The sequence below is a fragment of the Colletotrichum karsti genome, assembly GCF_011947395.1.
Source record: "Colletotrichum karsti strain CkLH20 chromosome Unknown Scaffold24, whole genome shotgun sequence".
Taxonomy (NCBI): Eukaryota; Fungi; Ascomycota; class Sordariomycetes; order Glomerellales; family Glomerellaceae; genus Colletotrichum; species Colletotrichum karsti.
Window position 1 is genome coordinate 71,032 of NW_024065924.1, and position 12,664 is coordinate 83,695.

At 55.2% G+C, this 12,664-nt stretch overlaps 4 protein-coding genes across 4 annotated transcripts; 3 read left to right on the plus strand and 1 right to left on the minus strand.

Annotated features, from left to right (window-relative positions):
* Positions 1-4,550: 4,550 nt before the first annotated feature.
* CkaCkLH20_07514 (uncharacterized protein) lies at positions 4,551-5,180 on the plus strand (the record flags this gene model as incomplete). Its single annotated transcript, XM_038890231.1, has 1 exon — positions 4,551-5,180. The coding sequence occupies one exon, from the start codon at positions 4,551-4,553 to the stop codon at positions 5,178-5,180; it is 630 nt and encodes a 209-aa protein (XP_038744281.1).
* Positions 5,181-5,500: 320 nt separating this feature from the next.
* CkaCkLH20_07515 (phosphatidate cytidylyltransferase) lies at positions 5,501-7,276 on the plus strand (the record flags this gene model as incomplete). Its single annotated transcript, XM_038890232.1, has 1 exon — positions 5,501-7,276. One exon carries the CDS (start codon positions 5,501-5,503, stop codon positions 7,274-7,276), a length of 1,776 nt encoding a protein of 591 aa, XP_038744282.1.
* A 303-nt stretch (positions 7,277-7,579) lies between these two features.
* CkaCkLH20_07516 (origin recognition complex subunit 2) lies at positions 7,580-9,380 on the minus strand (the record flags this gene model as incomplete). Its single annotated transcript, XM_038890233.1, has 2 exons — positions 7,580-7,694; positions 7,750-9,380. 2 exons carry the CDS (start codon positions 9,378-9,380, stop codon positions 7,580-7,582), a joined length of 1,746 nt encoding a protein of 581 aa, XP_038744283.1.
* A 1,819-nt stretch (positions 9,381-11,199) lies between these two features.
* On the plus strand, positions 11,200-11,946 carry CkaCkLH20_07517 (HAD superfamily phosphatase; the record flags this gene model as incomplete). The annotated part of the gene is made up of 3 exons (XM_038890234.1): positions 11,200-11,421; positions 11,471-11,809; positions 11,863-11,946. The coding sequence occupies 3 exons, from the start codon at positions 11,200-11,202 to the stop codon at positions 11,944-11,946; spliced, it is 645 nt and encodes a 214-aa protein (XP_038744284.1).
* Between the last annotated feature and the right edge of the window lie 718 nt (positions 11,947-12,664).

Sequence of the window (12,664 nt, forward strand, 5' to 3'; positions counted from 1 at the left end):
ACGAAGAGGTCAAGAAGGTTCTACCCAAGACGGCAGGACGGAAACGACAGGGAAAGTATCGTCCAATAACTGGACTTGGATGTATGCAGGGTGAGGTCGGTGACAAGATGCGGGCCTTCTCTTAGCGTCCTCACTGCAGCATAGCCCAAGGATGTAAGAGAAGAGGGGAAGCTTGCCCAACTGGTGGACTCGAAGGTTGAAGGCTTGGAAAGAAAGCAGCCTCCGTTCGACGCGAGTGGAGGGGCAAAAGCCGATCTAAAAGAGTGATATGCGGTGGTACCTGGCTGGCCAAAACTTCTCGGTGGCTGGTGTTGCGAGGCAAGCTAGCTTAGCTTTGCGCGGCAGGACGAGGGACTCTTTTAGCTTCCGAACCCAAGGCTCGATATCGAAGGTTGAGACCCGGCCGTTGATGACTGTTTTGTTTCGAAATGAATCCAGGGGAGCCCCGATCCAGAGCTGAGCTTCAGAAGACTGCGTTTAGGAAGATCTCGAAGCCTCTGGTATGAACGCAGATTTGGGCGATGATCCGGGCAATTTTACAAGGCTCGGAGTGAGGAATGAGGTGAGATGAGTTGATTTGGCGAATCGACCGGAAAAGCTGGCGGTAGAAGGTGGCGATGTATGGTTGTACAAGTGTCAGCTGCGATGAGCGAGAGTCGTGTAAACAAATCAACACGCGGTGCCGGCGGACAGAGCAATCGAGCGAGAGGATGGCGAGAGACAAGATGGGGGATCAGATGAAAGAGCGCGAGAGGCGAGGAGTGAGCGAGGAGATTGGCGTTTAAACCTGTTGAAGATCGTCCTAGGCAGCCTGCACATTGCAGACGTCCATCCAGCAGGCTGGGGGACAATCTTTGTGCTGTGCATTGGTATATCCGTAGAGATTCCCTGTTTCGCCGCTCTGGCGACGTACCCCTGTCTTGTCGGCCCAACTCAGGTCGAGCTATCCGTCCCATCATCACCATAACCCATGCCAATTGCAAATGGCATGGCCCACGGGTAGCTCTTTTCTCACTGACGGAGCCACGGAGCCACCGTTTGCACCCCGGTCTGAAGAGACAAGGGAGCTGTGGTGGACCAACTGTCTTGCAGACTTCTGGCAATCAAAGAGCTCCAATTGCCCCAGTGCAACCCACCTCACCGCAGACCCGAAGCTGAGCTTCCCATTTCATCAGCTCGCCCACATCTTCCATCACTGATATCTTTCTCTCGTCTCATTGTGCCAGGGAAAGCCCCAAAGATCGACTGGCAGACTGGAACGGGTTTCCACCGGCAACCGTCACCGCCGTCAATCCTCGGTTCCAGTTTGATATGATGGTTTTTTTTTTCTTGCTCGCAAGGAATGTCGACCCCAAAAGCTCTCTGTTCGACAATGTGTCAATTCCTTCAGGCTTTTTTGTTTTTGCGCTAGGCATGTCTTTCCGTCCCTACATCGATGGTACGGCAGCCCAGGTCCACGTCCACTGTCGCTCTTCGAAGCCACTGGCTCACGCCCGACGCTGCCGCCGAGTGGGTTGTGACATCACTAAGACGAGCCTCCAAACACACGGGTCTCGTATCTTGTCCGTGGAATCGTCAGTCTGATTTAACCGTCCCACACTATCTTGCTCACTGGAAGAGCCTAGTAGAGGGCGGACGAGGTGCTGCGATAATACGAGCCCGTCTGGTGTGCCATATTCAGATGGCTGGCGTGTAGCACCCAGCACCGCCGCGGATTGAACACGTCTCCTCCATCCACTGCCACATGCATACTGAATGTTTCGTTGATCAGTCAGACCATGGGTTTTTGCTGGCCAATTGGTTCTCAAGCTCACATCGTGCGTCTGAGATGTTGACTCTCGGGGCCTGCACCCAGCCGCCCTAGCGAGCGCCCAGGGTTGAGCTTGAAGTCTTGGGGTTCGCCGTGCAGCTGCGACATCCTCCACGCTGTCACCGCATGCAGGACGATTACGAACCCTTCGTCGCTCGGGTCAGCTTTGCAGGGCGCGCTTTGCGTCTCATGATCTGAGGGAGACGATAAGCCGCTCGGCCTTTTTGACCCCTCTCCTTAGCCCTCTTCTCGATAGAGCCTCATGATTCAAGCCCCTCATCAGATCAGCCCAGCCCGGAGCTTGAACTCGAGGGAGAAGGCTTCTTCGGATGAAGTCAACTGTGTACCCCTTGGCCAGCCATCGTGCACCTGAATCTGGTGTGCGACATGTCAAACGGCGCGAAGTGCAACTATCCAGAGACCCGTAGCGGGAACCAGCATGCATCCGATCTGGACATCAGCCGGTCTTTGTCCTCCGTGGAGGTGGCTGTGATGGTCGGCCGTTTGGCGCGTTGTGCACCTGAAGCCGCCCGTACGGTCTCTCAGCCCGTCAGGCCCCGTTTGACGTTCTGTTTGCGTGCGTGTGAAACAGCGACCTAGCCGTCAGAGGATGTACTGTCACCCTATCAAACCGAGAAACGGGTACAGAGTGCAGACGGGACCGCATGCGCTGAAATGTCACGATGGGGCCGACGACAGAGCCTCTCGTATTTGTTTTTGACTTTTTTGATGTTTTGCGCATCCTCTCTGTTTGGAGCAGTGGCCCTGTGCTGCGGTTTCTCCAGCATATCCCCAGTCGACCGGAGCCAATCCCCAAGCAGCTGCAGGGACTAGGTAATACGAGATGTGGTCTCTCACCAAATGACGACCCTCTTCGCCCGGGGCAGTTCGAGTCGAGCAGCCGAATGCCGGGCGTCGACCCTATTCGCAGTCGCGGGTGCCGATATGCACATTGCACGCTTCGTGGCCCGCTAAAGTGTTCGGGTGCTAGCGGGGGGCGAGTTGTTGAGGCAGTGAAGGCAGCGAAGGCAGAAAATCGTCGGTAACTGGCCGCTTCACGGAGAGAATTGAAGAGGGTGGGCACCGGATTGGGAAATGCTCTGCAGAATGCGACCGACAAGGTCGCCCCACGATCTGGTGTTTGTGGCTTGCAGCTCCGATTGACGGCTATTTTTGGTAGATATCCCAGCTTGCGACGACTTCCTCGGCACGCCAGCGAAGCCGTACTTACAGGAAGCCGTGATGTCGACTCGACGATCTTTTGCGAGAGGATGTCGACGAGCCGATGGGATGGGACGAGATGCCATGTAGCGTGTATTCGTAGGGTAGGGCAGGCTCCGCGCGGGATGCGAACGTCTCCGTCTCCAGTTTTCGAATCTTTAGAAGAACTGGATGCGCCGGAGAGATCCAGAGGAACCCCCCACGGCACCCATTTGCATTTCGTCAGTAATCCACCGCATTCCAACGTCGCAACTTGCCCTGCTGTGTCGGTGGACTCGATTTTTGCATCATTTTGAGGGTCGCGCAACAGACGAAGTCGACTCTCGAGGGTGATGTCAGGTCTCGACTGTTTCGGTCGCAGGCTCTGCCATGGAAGGATCAAGTTGACAGACCCGACTTCCAGCAGATGAATCGATGCCAAGACGTGCCGGTTTCCGAGATGGCCATTGCTGCCGGGCTGACGTGTTCAATTGAGTTTTCGTCTCTTTGGAGGGTGAAATGATGCTTTTTTCCCCCTTCGAAGCCCTTGGCCTGTGCTCATTGTTGTTGGATGGGATTACTTGATAATGACATGGCGATAGCGGCAGTTGACTTTGTTATCCCTTTCAAAGCCAAAGTGGAAGCCGGGAAATGCCTGCAGGAATTCGCAATGTCCGCCGCATTGTGGTCGCAAATTGAGTGTGCCCTCCAGGACGACAATATGAGGTCACCAGCGTCGGGGATGCTGTCGCAAGAGTGTCTTCTTCGGGGTCAAAGTCGGAGCTCGGGAGCTGATGATTATTTGTAACCGCTTCGTCAATCTCTCGCCATGGCGAGTGCCCGAAAACATAGATGCAGGCTCGTCGGTCGCGGCTTCTCATCATGATTCGGTCCCGTGTCGGCCTTAGGTAAGCCGGTTCCAGGTTGCCAACTGAAGGGCGGAAGTCGACTGAGCCACCTCAGTCGTGTTTTGCTCTGTGGCTCGTGCACCCATCCCTCCCCTGGGCCGTCAGGTCTCTGATGGACCTGGGTCCAATGATTCCGGTGGGGGATTCTCGCTGGGCTGCCCGCTGTCACTGCTGCGGTTGGCGTGCACAGCGCTGTCGCTGTCCCGTTCGACCAGTCGCGTGGGCGCATTCCTCCCTGGCCGCGCGGCTGATGGCTTCTCAACACTGACGCCGGGCACAGTGGAAGGGAAGGTGACAGGCCAGCCCGAGTTCAGCCAAGCCTCACCTCACCAATTTGGCACTTTCATGTGATGGAGCTCCCCACAACACGCTTCATCGCCGTCCACTTGTCCCCCAATTCCAATCCGCCATGGTCTGACCTGCAAAAAACAACATACCAAACCACCGCCAGACTCCGACCGACGCTTTGAATCGCATTGCCAATCTGCGCGCGCCGCCCCTTAGCTCCGTGGCTCTCGTCTCACTCAACGCACTCTCCACTCCGTCCACATACGCTCTTGACCAACAGTGAAGTAAGCTTCTTCTTGGACGAATGCTGCCGCTCCATCCCTCTCCGATGCGATAGCTTCGTCATGCCCGAGCATCTCGCACCAACCGCTCTCTTCGGCCACGATACAGAAGACAACGATGAACTCCGAACCCTCAGCCGCTCTCCCCACCCCTACCACCACCTCAATACCGAACTGCCTCACCCTGCACATCGCATAGTCTACCGCCCCTCCAATGCGACCTCGACATCCACACCACCAAAGGAGTCTTCCGCCGAGTCCAGTCGAACTCCATCTCCCTTCCCGTCCTTTACCAGGGACTCGTCGCAGGGAAGCGACAGCGGCACCGAAGCCGACGACGAACACTTCTTGAAGGGTCTTCCCGCCCCTAAAGTCCGTTTACACAAGGGCTTGAGGGGCAGGAACGAGGTCATATCTGGCACTTCTACGCCGCTGCTTTTCCCCGATAATCAGGAAGATGGCGATGCGATCCACTATCAAAAAGAAAAAGCAGAGAAGCTCAGGTTCTGGGAGGACCGCAACTATCGCCGCACCAAAGAACTCATTCGCCGCGTCTCCGAGTTCATAATTGTCGGCTCACTCTTCGCCGTAGTTGGGGCGAATCCTAAGGTCAAGCCCATCTTGGCCGTCTGGAGTCAAGGTATATGGTTCCCCCTCCTGTTCTCCCTCCACACCGAAACTTACGATGGATAGATCTACGCTCTCTTGCTACGTTAGTCGCGTCGTTAATGGTTCTATACCCCGTTCGACTGATCGCATGGTCCATCCGACATGCTACCACATCCAAGAGATCACCAATCGTTGTTCCGACTGTTTTCGATCCCGCGCCTATTCTATACCCACCTTCAGTGACACTGCTGGTGTCTTTACTAATTTCTCCCGATAACCCGTCAGTGGTTCTTCCGAACATTATTCTAAGCATTTCTTCGATACCCAAATACTTAATTCCCACGGCACGAGCTCACGAAGCAATCAACCCACTTCACTGGGTGCTGTCTTGCATTCCGCTATGGATGGCCCGACAGTCAACAGCCACTTCTGACGTTGCGAAACCGAGCGTCCCCCTCGAAACTGCCCTTCTACTTTACCCACTTCACCAGACTCTGCTGGTTGTGCTACACTACCTCACCACAACCAGCTTGCTTACAGCTGAGTTGCAGCTTCTCTCGATCGCCTTGATCAATGTGCTCTTTCTCGCGCACTCGCCTCAGGCGACCATTCTCCAGGCGCTGCTATGGGGTGGCGGTGTTGGCGTGCTTGTCGTCTGCGGACCGGTGATTCGATGGGGCATCGCCTTGGCTAGGGTTCCAAGGCTGCGCTTCAGGCGCGTTATGTCTCCCTCGAAGAAACGCTCGGTATTTGGATTTCTATCCGAAGGACTATCCATGAGGCGCTTCAAGCACGAGCTGCTAGGCTCTTCTTTGGAAGAGTCGGCATCAGAAGCTGGAGATTCGGAGGACGACATCGGAGCCTTTGCGAAGCCTCTCAGGGTCAGAACATTCGGTGTTGCCGACATGCCCTCTCACGCGGATCACAAATACGACGCGCCGGTCTCTGACAATTCTCTGGACTCCCCAGACGGCTTCACTGTTAGTCGGAGGAATACGTTTCCCTACGCACTGCAGAGACCCCGTCCCCGTCGGTCACTGACGCACACATCGGGTGGCCGTAGGAAGCGCACTGCTTCAACAACAGTTCGCTCGTTCTTCAAACTCACGGAAGCTCAAGCTACTTTGAGAAAGTGGATGTACGCCGCCTATGTGTACGTCAGCGTGGTCTCCATCATTCTCGTACCCGTTCGAGAATACATTGGCAGATATGCCCTTCAGGGCAACGAGCCCGTCGGTTGGGCGCTGGGCTACCTGGTTGGTGAACTTCAATGGTTCAGATTTCAGGTCGTGAGCACCAATCTGGAACGATGGATTTGTCTGCCCGAAAGACTGAGCGAGGACAGCCAGGCGACTTGCCATCAGGGCTGGATGCAGCACATCCGGCTCTCGGATTTCGGAGAGGCCAACACACGGCTGCTACTCTGCGCTTACTGGATCACGATTGTCATTATTGGCTTGACGATTGTTATCCGCCTGGATCCGAAATACGAGGTCGACACTCGGCGCAAAGTCTTCCACTTCATGATGGTGGGCATGTTTCTCCCGGCAACTTACGTTGACCCCGTCTTTGCCTCATTGGCTTTGATTCTCGTCTTAGCCATCTTCCTCATCCTGGACCTGCTCCGCGCAAGTCAACTTCCGCCCCTGTCAAAACCCATCGCTGCTTTCCTCACACCGTACGTTGACGGCAGAGATCACAAAGGACCCGTCGTCATTTCACACATCTTCCTCCTCATCGGTTGCGCGATCCCTCTGTGGTTATCCTTAGCAACCCTTCCACGCACGGGAAGTGGCTACTTATCCGGCTGGGAAGTGCCAACGCGTGAAGTCAGCATGGTGGCGGGCGTCATTTGTGTTGGGTTGGGTGACGCGGCAGCGTCCCTGATCGGTCGCCGCTTCGGCCACAGGAAGTGGATTTGGGGCGGCGGAAAGAGTCTCGAGGGCAGCGTCGCGTTCGCGACTGCAGTCTTTCTCGGCCTCATGGCCGCGACAACTTGGCTGAGAGTGGGAGAGTGGCCCGTCGCTTCGGAGCAGCAAGTCTCTTGGCCTTCCGCGGTGCGAAACGCCGGCTTCTGTGCAAGCATGGCCAGCCTGACGGAGGCCGTTTTGACGGGAGGGAATGATAATGTTATCGTGCCAGTGGTCCTCTGGACGTGTGTCAAAAGCATCGGGGTGTAATGGGCATAGGGCGGCGTTTTCTGATACCGGTAGTCAGGGTGGGTTTTCAAAAAAGACTTTAGAACATCCTAAAGGGATGATGATTATATGAATGCGATGCCTTGATTCAATATTCATACAAGACAACAAGCACTCCCATGTCCATGTTGTGTTTTGCATGAACCGACAGACGTCGTAATTTTATACGTCAGTAGTTCGTAGCGCCTTTTTGACTCTGCCCGATACCATGTTTCGCTCCAAATGCTACTCATGGTCCTTCTATATGTCTCTGTATGATCCACCCAATGCTATTTTTGATGTTAATTATACAACCAACTCCTCGAGGATAGCCTCGAGCTCCTCTCTTTTGAACGGGACACTCAGCAGTTCCGTGCCAAAGGCGTCTTTTCTGCTGACAATCATCTGATGGTCGTGGAATCTGTAATATTTCAGCATGACAAACAAGTAAATGACGAGGGATTCCGGTGGCTTACTCTTTCAACAGCGTTCGGAAGGCCACCTCCGAAGTGCTGATGAACCCCTCCTCCGCCTTGTGGTACATCATGTTGTACTCCAGCCCCGGGTGCTCCGCCCCCAAGCCGCCGTCGCCGTCGTCGTCCATGGCGAGCAGCGCCTCGGTGACGAGCAGCTGGAACAGCTCCCTCGCGCGGACAGAAAGCGAGCGCAGGACGAACATGGCGCCCTCCTTGCCGTTCAGCCGGCGGGCCTTGCGGCCGAGGAGCTCGTGGACCTCGTCGACCGGGTCGAGCTCGGCATCGAGGGGCCTCAGGGTCGTGCAGTCGTGGAAGAGGAAGTTGAACGAGGTGCGCTGCGCGGCGTCCCAGAGGAGCGGGAACGAGGGCGTGTCGGCGGTCGCGACGAGGCGCACGCGCGGGTGCGAGGCCAGCTGGGAGAGGAGCTGCTGCGCCGCGGGCTTGCGGAGCGGCGCCGCGTCCACGCTGTTGAGGATCACCGTCACCGGTCTGGCGTGGGCCGTCAGCGCGGAGGAGAGCGCCTGCATCATGCCCGCCGGCTGCGCGGGGAGCTTGAGGCCCGGGCTCACGGCGGTCGCGACAGTGGCGAGGACGTCGCGCGGGGTGAGGGTCCTCACGTAGCCGTTCACCACGACGATGGGGGCGTCCGGGTCGGCGGCGTAGAGGTGCGCGGCCAGCTTCGTCGCGAGGTCCCGCTTGGAGCCCTGGCCGAAGAGGCACAGGCCGAAGCCCTGCGCGAGCTCGAACCGCCACTGCTCGAAGGAGGCCTCGTGGAGGGACTGCAGGAAGGCGAGGTCGTCGGCGTGGGGGTCCTCGCGGGCGCGGAGGAGTTCAAAGTACTCGTCGTGGGAGAGGAGGTCGAGGGCGGAGAGGGTGTTGTGGGATGTCTTTGCGCGGCCGGGCTTGTTGTGCTCGAAGTAGATCTCGTGGGGGGCGAGGTCGCGGGGAGGGGTCGGGGATTTCGGGGGCGGCGGTTGCTTGCGCGGACGGCCTCGTTTGCGGGACGGCGTCGCTGATGGTGTGTCCGGTTCGGCGGGGGCTGCTGATGGTTCCGTTTCTGGTTCTTCTTCTTCCTGCGCGGGTGGCGGTACGACCGGGCGTCGTGGGGTTGGTTGGTCGGCCTCCTCTTCCTCGCTGGACTCGTAGATCTCTCGTTCGAGGCCCTCGTCGTCGTCTTCCTCCTCGCTGTCCTCGTCGGCGACGACGCGCTGGATCAGGGCCCTGGCGCTCTTCCGGCGCGCGGAGCGGTCTGCTGCTTGGCGCCGCCGTGGGGTGAATCCGTTCGCGCCCGTGGCCTTTACCGGCGTCACGAGGGTGTTGACCTGGCGCAGCTTCGAGGGAGTGACGGCTCCGTTGGCGGCGGCTGGTTTGGGAGGGCGGCCTTTCCGTTTTGATGGGGTGTGCGCCTCGGGTTCGGACTCGAGGGCCTCCTCTTCTTCTTCCTCGGTCCGGTCGTCAGAAGGCACTTCGTACGGGTCGTGCCCGGCGCCATTGGCTTCTGTCCTCGCGGATGCTCTCCTCCGCTTGGATGGTGTGCCGTTCACGGGTTCTTGGTCGGTCTCGTCTCGGCGGGTACGCTTTCGGGCCGCGGAGTCGTCGACTTCGGGGTCTTGTTTTCGTGTTCGAGCCATCTTCGTGGCTTCTGTGGTTCTGCCTCTGTTGTTTGAGGGCGTTGTCGGCTGCGGCTAGGGATGGTGGTTGAGAATCGTAGCGGCCTCGAAACCTGCAAGTTCGAGACGCGCTGGACGCGAATGTGTGTATTCGGACAGGGAGACGAATTAAAGTGGATCCACAACCCCGGTAATTACGAAGTCACCTAACCCAGCTCACTTACACGCCGAACTTGACGGCTTTCCGTGAACCACCAAAATGTCAGTTGACAGATGAAAATTGCAGAAAAGATGCATTTTGAGGAGAAAATCTCTCCCCAGTGTTCAAAATTTAGGTCAAATACCAGCTCAATCTACCGGCTTCTCGAACTATTCCCATGAATTAAACAGGCAGAGAGAGTACTGATGAAAATCGGCTTGACCGTGGGAAGGGATCATGCATATTATCCCCCCGCGATCTTTTCATATTAAATCAGTTGCTGAAGTTATGTTTGGATGTTTTCCTTGTTGTTCATTATCTCGTAATAATGGAAAGGTTGTTTCTGCACTGCAGCACTGCAGCCACGCGACCCTCGATACCTTAGCAGGCCGATTGATGGCTCCCTGAATACCAGTTCAATTCAGATCTTGACTCCACATGGCTGGATTTTGTGGCGGTTCCTTAAGTCTCATCCCAGCGTCTTCACATCTATCATCGCAGCGATTAGACCTGTTTGTACAGCTTCTGAGTGCCTACCACAGCTATCCAGACCCAGTCTTCTCCCTCCTCGCTACAATGAAGATTATCTCCAGGTACTGCGCGACAGGTGCCTAGGTACGCGAAATTACATGAAGAATTTCAATCAAGAGTCATTCATGTCTTTTCAAAGTCGTGTCTTGGAGTAAATCTCCATGGAACAAGTCAAAATTCAGCGCAGCGAAGCCATTCTCATCATTGTAGACGCAGACGTCCGCTTCGACAACCTCCCCAGTCGCCTGATAAGCCAATCATCTGAAGCCTGTCTCCAAATCTCATCGTGAGACTGTGGCTTTGTCCGGCGTCTTTGTGAGGAGGATCACCTTGCTTCCGTAAAACATGTAGTTGAGCATCTCTATGTCTTCAAGTAGTAGGCTGAACGAAGCAATGTTCTTTAAATGAGACGGTGTATCTAGTTTGAACCCCAGGGTAAGCGCACTTTCCTGAATTGCGTATTTCTACTTCAAGGGTCATCCTAACGTTGGGAAAGTAAAAAAAACACAACGCATTTCGAGAAATGTGACGTCCCCTGGCACTCGTACTGATCTCTTGGTGTTAGAGTAGTTGAAGAAACCTTTAAGACCTTCGATTTTGATGGCATAAATTTAAACCCAATTCAGAGGCGTCAACATGTTATAAGCACGGAGAGCTTCATTGAGTTATGAGAACGTCAAGGTGCGGCGGATGTTGGGCTGCTCAGCAGGACTCGGCAGAGCATGGCGACACATCTCAGATCCATGTCATTGCTTTCGGTATTTCCTGCTAACCGCTGATTTGAAAACAGAATAAAGACAATAACCATGTTTCCGTGTGGTCTCTGACAAGCGATTCAGCAGCAAAGAATTGAGATTCAATTCGGGTGACCTTCTCAAGTCCACACGTTGGAGTCAAACCCATTAACCTCCACTTTTTTCAAAGAGCAGGGGTCCCCAAAGGATCCACTTTATCGGTCAGCAGGGGTAAGGTAGCTGACGCCGGGTGGCCCAAGCTCCTTCCTGCCAAATTTCAACGGTCTCGTCCAATTCCAGCCACACAGACGTCACTTCACTTTCAGGTTCCTCCACAACCTCAGCTTTTACTCCATCAGACATCAAGCCTTCCAGGATGAATCTCAATCTTTCAGGGTCCTTGAACATCTTCAAGCTGTTGTTCAGACCGTCATTATGCCTGCCTCATCATACCGTCGCAACGTTCAATGATCTCCCCATCCCTTTCGAGAAGGCCTTCGAGGGACAAAACCGTAAATGCGACATCAAAGCCGTTGTTCTAGACAAAGACGATTGCTTCGCCGTTCCCCACACAAATGAGGTCCACAAGCCGTATAAAGTAGATTGTCCGACTTCAACGAGTTGCGCCTCTGGCTAACATACAGAAGGAACGCTTCGAGCAGTTGAAAGCGGCATACCCCGGCCGCCGTCTTGTCATCGTATCCAACACCGCCGGCGCTACATCGTATGACACTTCACTACAGCTGGCCAAGGAGCTCGAGGAGGCCACAGGCATAACCGTCCTTCCTCATAAGACGAAGAAGCCCGGGTGCGGCTCCGAGATCATGGACTACTTCAGAAGCCACCCAGAGACGGGCGTTTCTCACCCCTCCCAGGTTGCCGTCGTCGGCGACCGGTTGACGACGGACATGATGCTGGCCAACATGATGGGCGGCTGGGGCTTCTGGATCAGAGAGGGTGTTATTGCCCCAGAGAAGAAGAGTATTGTCAGTCGCCAAAATACGTCCGTATCAAGAAGACTGCTAACGCGACAGTGCAGTTCTCGAGGCTGGAATGGCGTCTTGCGGCGGCACTCACTGCCAGAGGCTACCAAGCTGTCGACCCAGGAAGTCCGTTCGAATAAAGTAGGAAAAGTCTTAAGTTTTGATTCGAAGCGTTTTGGTCAGGACTAAAAAAAACCCAAGAACCGGTCGCTCCTTCCCTCGATGAAGCCCTCAAAGCTGCCCGTTTATGTAACTTAATTTTTCCACGTCCACATCTTGAGGAGGTGCCCTCGTCAAACTCCACCACCACCCATCTCCCACGCCTTCCTACCCGAGACGTGGTATTTCATCCCATTGCTATAAAATTTCCACGTGAGAGTAAAACCTCAAAACCTCTCTTAGGTCACAAGACCTTCCTCACCTTTCTCGTCCCTTCTTCAAATCCCATCGCTTAAGCCACCATCACGGGACGCCCTCCCAGCGCCCACCAATCTTGATTCACCAAAAATATCACCATTTGCGTCACTCTTGCTCGTCTTTTTTTGGTCGTCTTCACTGAACCAAAACGAAGAAAAAAGGCCCAGTCACCCGTTTGCCTTTTTAACCGACAGCTGATTCACTCTGGTCGTTCCTGCCCACTGGGGTTTTTCAGTCGCCAACGGACCTGATCCCTCTCCTTCAACGCCCCTTCAACGGTATAAATTGCCCTTCGCCCTTCCATCTGCACCTTCCTCAACTAATCACAGTTCTCATCTCGCAAGACAAAGCCATTCAATCTCTCGGAATTCTCATACTCCATCCTTAACCCCAAGATTTTGGAGCCAACTTGCTCCCTATCACTCCCTCCGCATCACTTTG